We start from the raw sequence: 5,685 nt of genomic DNA on the forward strand, positions 1-5,685 counted from the left end.
GGAGGGAGGAGAGAGTGGGAGGTAGGAGGGAGAGGGAAGGAGGGAGAGGGAGGGGAGAAGAGAAGAGAAGGAGAGGGAGGGAGGAGAGGGAGGGAGGGGGAAGAGGAGGAGAGGGAGGGAGGAAAGAGGAGGAGGAGGAGGAGGAGAGGGAGGAGGAGGTTGCAACCTTACTTCAGCGGCACCCGTGCCATGAATTGATCCGAGTTGTGTGTCTTCTCCTTGCAAGGTCTCAGACCTACAATGCCCTTGAAATCAACCTCTTGTTGACTGTTGAACAGGGAAAAACAATTGAATGGATTGTCATTGAGTCCAACGCTTTCACAGGTAAGCTGGTGGGAGGAAGGATTGCATGATGTGACTTGGCTCTTGCTACCTCTGGAATGTCATCCTAGCATTGGGACCATCAGTGATCAACCTGACACCTCTGGTTGAAAGTCCCTTTCCTCCTGCTTCTCTGCCTGCCTCGTTGTGGCATTCCAGGATAGACTGTCCCTGAACATGGAGGTTCCCATCAGCTCTCTCACCTGTAGCCACCGATAAAGCTAAGTTTAGTCCTTTTTAAGGGATGCTAAAGCACCTTTTCCTCTACTGCATGGGGACTAAAGCTTCTAGTAGACCAGGGGTAGGCAACCTTGGCTCCTTTATGACTCGTGGACTTCAACTCCCAGAATTCCTGAGCCAGCATGGCTCAGCTTGGAAACCTCTCCCTTTCCCCTCAGCATGGCTGGCTCAGGAATTCTGGGAGTTGAAGTCCACGAGTCACAAAAGAGCCAAGGTTGCCTACCCCTGCCCTAGACCTAAGATTTGTTATGGTTAACTTAAAACTACGCTCCCTCCTAATTATTTGGCAACTGAAAACGAAGTGAGAATGGCTTCAGCTCAATTCGTTGCAGCGTTGACATGCTCCTTTGCTCAGCTTTTCTGATTGCCTGGCTTTCATAGCCAGATGTTACATTGGGCAACATCGGGGGCAGGGGAGCTTAACAATACACCCCTTGTTGGGGGTGTGTGTGATATAATCTGCATTTTAATCGTTCGTCGAGATTTTTCAAAAGTCTTTCTCCTAACCAGTAGATACTTTAAAAAAAAAATTGTTTTAGCATTGCCGGCACCATCTCTGTGGATTTTTTGAGCCTAAGAAGATAAAACCTATTCCTGCTTCTACTTTTTCCTCCGCTTCTTTGCGCTGGGGTTTTGTTATCTGCGGCGTAATTGTAATTTTTAATATTGAGGCGCCCGATGGACTATTGTATTGTCTCTCCGTCTTTGTTTAAGTCCTCCTCTCTTCCTGTTCTCAGCAGCGTGTTTGAGGGGGGCTGACGTTTCACGCGGCCCTTTTCGTTTCCTTCCCCCCCTACTCTAGCGTGTGTCTCATCTATTTTAGAAATCAGTCAATTAAATCGCCTTTAGATTTTATTATGTAGAAATTAAATAAATAAAGCGGCAGATGTAGCCGTGGGACCCTTTTCCCCCAATTTTGAATCCATTAGTTGCGCCTTATTCTCTTCTAACTATGGCTTCCTGGCCTCCGACAAATCCTTCCACAGGGAAAAACAGTAAAAATAACTCGGTAAACGTTATCCACAATTTGATCTACAGAATCAAAAGCCTCTAAATGCAGGGAGTCCACGACTTACAAGCCCTTTGTTTAGTGACCGTTCGTTAAGTGACTGTTTCCCCAAAAGCAAGGCCTACACCAGGGGGTCTTCAAACTTGGCCCTTTTATGACTTGTGGACTTCAACTCCCAGAATTCCTCAGCCAGGCACGCTGGCTAAGGAATTCTGGGAGTTGAAGTCTGCAAGCCATGAAGGGGCCATAGTTCCCCCACGCTGGCTGAGGAATTCTGGGAGTTGAAGTCTGCAAGTCATGAAGGGGCCAAGTTTGAAGACCCCTGGCCTACACCAACAATAAGCCCTAGCTTGATTTTTGGGGGTGGGCCTGATATAAGTCCTATCGCAAAAATAAGCCCTAGTTTTGGAGCGAGGCGCACTCCTAAAAATCAAGCTAGGGCGGGGGTGGGGAGGTGGAGCTGCCCCACTTGCAGCCAGGCCTCTCCTTGCAGGCCCACTTCTGAGGCCTCTTCTGCAGCCAGGCCTGCATTTCTCAGTCACAGACCTTTCCGGAAGGCCTCTGCAGCCGAGAACTGAGCTATGGATTCAATCCATAGCTCGGTTCTGCAAGAGCTCAACAGCCGAGCACCAAGTTATGGATTCAATCCATAGCTCGGTACTCGGCTGCGTAGGCCTTCTGGAAAGGCCTGACTGCAAAATGCAGGCCCAAATGCAGCTGCAGAACTTTGGCCCCAGAAGAAGTGGACCGGCTGAGTGAGGCTGTTGATGCTGGAGGTGAGGTAAGGCCTACCCCGAAAATAAGACCTGATGCCTCTTTTGGAGGCAAAAAAAAAAAGACCCGGTCTTGTTTTTGGGAAAACACGGTACAACAGCACCGAAAAAGTGACATATGACCATTTTTCACACTTACGACTGTTGCAACATCCCCACGGGATCAAAATTCAGATATTCGGCAACGGGTGTGTATTTATGACGGTTGCAGTGTCCTGGGTTCACGTGATCACCTTTTGTAACTTTCTGAGCCGGCTTCCGACAAGCAAAGTCAATGGGAAAAGCTAGATTCGCTTACTTGATTAGCGACGAAAATGTTTGGTTCAGTTGGGTTATAACAGACTAAGAGGATAGGAGAATAATAGGAGAATTGGAAGGGACCTTGGAGGTTTTCTAGTCTAACCCCCTACTCAAGCTTGGAACCCTATAACATTTCAGACATATGGTTGTCCAATCTCTTCTAAAAACCTCCAGTGATGGAGCACCCACTATTTCTGGTGGCAAGTTGTTCCATCGATTAATTGTTCTCACTGTCAGGAAGTTTCTCCTTAGTTCCAGGTTGCTTCTCTCCTTGATGAGTTTCCATCCGTTGCTTCTTGTCCTGCCTTCAGGGGCTTTGGAGAATAGCTTGATTTCCCTTGTCTTCTCCTAAGGCTGACGGTGACGTTGATGCTGGTTTCTCCAGGGACCCCCCCTCCCCAAATTTTCTGAGCCCCCTGCAGAGACTTGCGGGTCTCCGTCATGTTTTAATATAACGTATCCAAAACACAAGTTGGGGTCTTCTGGCAGCGAGAGCTTCCCATCACAAGCCAGTCATTTTGCCTCGTTAAAAAGCTGTCGCTCTGGCAGATGACATGAGCTGGGAGACAAATATCAGCTTAATAATACGTTACGCCTGGCCTGGCACAACAGCTGAGAGGAGGGAAGAAAAGAGAGGTGTGTTTCTTTTGTCTCAAAGACACCTGGAGATCTTGGCGACCAAGAAAGGAGAATATTGGTAGCTGAGGGTTGAAATGAGGGGCCCTTGGGGGGTCTCTGGGCTGGGTGGTTTTCTTGCAGACGTTTCATGAGCCAAATTAGGTAACCTCATCGGTGCTAGAAGGAGTGGGGTTTGAGGAGAGGAGGAGGAGGAGGAGGAGGAGGAGGAGGCCAGTGGGTCCTTGGTGCTGGCTGAGTTTGGTTGTTTTCTTGTAGATGTTTCATTACCCAAACTAGGTAACCTCATCAGTGCTAAAAGGGAGTGGGGTTGGAGGAGGAGGAGGAGGAGGAGGAGGAGGAGGAGGAGGAGGGTGACGCCAGTGGGGTCCTTGGCTGAGCTTGCAGGCATTTCATTACCCAAATAGGTAATATTATCAGTGCTAGGAGGGAGTGGGGTTTGCTGGGAGGAGGAGGAGGAGGACGATGACTTTGGGATCCTTGTGCTCTCTGAGCTTGGTTGTTTTCTTGCAGACGTTTCATGACCCAACTAGGTAACATCATCAGTGTTTAGAAGAGAGTGGGGTTTGGAGGAGGAGGAGGACTTTGGGATCCTTGTGCTCTCTGAGCTTGGTTGTTTTCTTGCAGACGTTTCATGACCCAACTAGGACGTAACATCATCAGTGTTAGAAGGGAGTGGGGTTTGGAGGAGGAGGAGGAGGAGGAGGAGGAAGAGGAGGAGAGGGGGGTCCTTGACGCTGTCTGCGCTGGGTTGTTTTCTTGCAGATGTTTCATCACCCAAACTAGGCAACATCATCAGTGTTAGAATCCTAGCACTGATGACGTTATCTAGTTTCAGTAATGAAAGATCTGCAAGAAAACCACCCAGCTCAGACAGCACCAAGACCTCCTCAGATTTTGGAGACTCTGCAGCTTCCATGTTGCATCTCAGCCCAGCCTTTAGCTGAAATCTCCTTGCAGAACCCATGTTTGGATTCTTTCTTCCTGCTTAGGGACCCTTCATTCAGACACCAAGCACTCCGAGCAGTCTTCTGCTTCGGCCATTCTTAGAAACATAGAACAAAGAATTATAGGGCTGGAAGGGACCTTGGAGGTCATCCAGTCCAACCCCCTGCTCAGGCAGGAGACCCTATACCATTTCAGACAAATGGTTATCCAGTCTCTTCTTAAAAACCTCCAGGGATGGAGCACCCACAACCTCTGGAGCAGGGGTCTTCAAACTTGGCCCTTTTATTACTTGTGGACTTCAACTCCCAGAATTCCTCAGCCAGCCTCCATTTTGTATGTTAGATTTAAGACAGGGGTCTTCAAACTGGGCCCTTTTATGACTTGTGGACTTCAACTCCCAGAATTCCTCAGCCAGCCTCCATTTTGTTTGTTAGATTTAAGACAGGGGTCTTCAAACTGGGCCCTTTTATGACTTGTGGACTTCAACTCCCAGAATTCCTCAGCCAGCCTCCATTTTGTTTGTTAGATTTAAGACAGGGGTCTTCAAACTGGGCCCTTTTATGACTTGTGGACTTCAACTCCCAGAATTCCTCAGCCACAAGTCATAAAAGGGCCCAGTTTGAACACCCCTGCTCTGGAGGCAGGTTGTTCCACTGGTTAATTGTTCTTGCTGTCATGAAATTTCTCCTTAGTTCTAGGTTAGATCTCTCTTTATTGATCTTCCACCATCTTCCTTCTTTTATTGCCTTGGGACGCTTTACCCCAAACTGGAAATAAATGCCACTTTATTTGGGCAAAATAAATGTCGTGTGACCATGGGGCACTGCAGAAGCCCATAAATGCTGGTCTGTTGGCACACACCTAAAATGTGGGCACGTGACCTAGGGGTGTGGCGGGGGCGGCTGCCGAACCTCTAAACTGGTTCGTATATTTTGAGTAATCCATCATAACTTTGTTTGCTAAGTGACAGGACCTAATTTGAGGAGTATCTGAAATCCTACTGCAGTTAACATATATATAAAAATATGGCTTTTCCCTGTTTAACCCCTTTCCAACTTTTTCCCGCTAGAGGTAGTTCTTGACATAGAACCATTCGTTTAGTGACTGTTTGAAGTTACAATGGCACTCAAAAAAGTTATGTATGCATGTTTTTCACACTTGTGACCACTGCAGCATCTCCGTCATCATAGCTATCCCATAATGGCCCAGGATACAAGAGAATCTTGGACAGGGTGGAATGGGATAACATGTCATGGGATAACTCACTGTGGGACAATGCAACAATTCCATTCAACTATTTGAAATAATGAAAACATTATTTTAATTTTCATCATTCACATTTCATTTTGACCCTCTTCTGGGATCCTTTCTTTAATTGTTCTATTCCACCATTTTTTGGATATTAGTGTTAACACTTGTCCTGCAGTGAGTTGGCCATAGTGAGTTGGCTATAGTGAG

The 5,685-nt window shown here is 47.4% G+C and overlaps 1 protein-coding gene across 1 annotated transcript in view; it reads left to right on the plus strand.

The window, feature by feature from the left end:
• CHRNG (cholinergic receptor nicotinic gamma subunit) overlaps positions 1–5,685 on the plus strand; it is a 22,387-nt gene that overhangs the window by 6,024 nt on the left and 10,678 nt on the right. The window contains exon 5 of the mRNA XM_015827289.2: positions 227–324. Coding sequence (XP_015682775.2) covers positions 227–324 — 98 coding nt within the window. The remainder of the gene's footprint in view (positions 1–226; positions 325–5,685) is intronic.

This window comes from Protobothrops mucrosquamatus, unplaced genomic scaffold (genome assembly GCF_001527695.2).
Source record: "Protobothrops mucrosquamatus isolate PMUCROS unplaced genomic scaffold, P.Mucros_1.0 scaffold3591, whole genome shotgun sequence".
Taxonomy (NCBI): Eukaryota; Metazoa; Chordata; class Lepidosauria; order Squamata; family Viperidae; genus Protobothrops; species Protobothrops mucrosquamatus.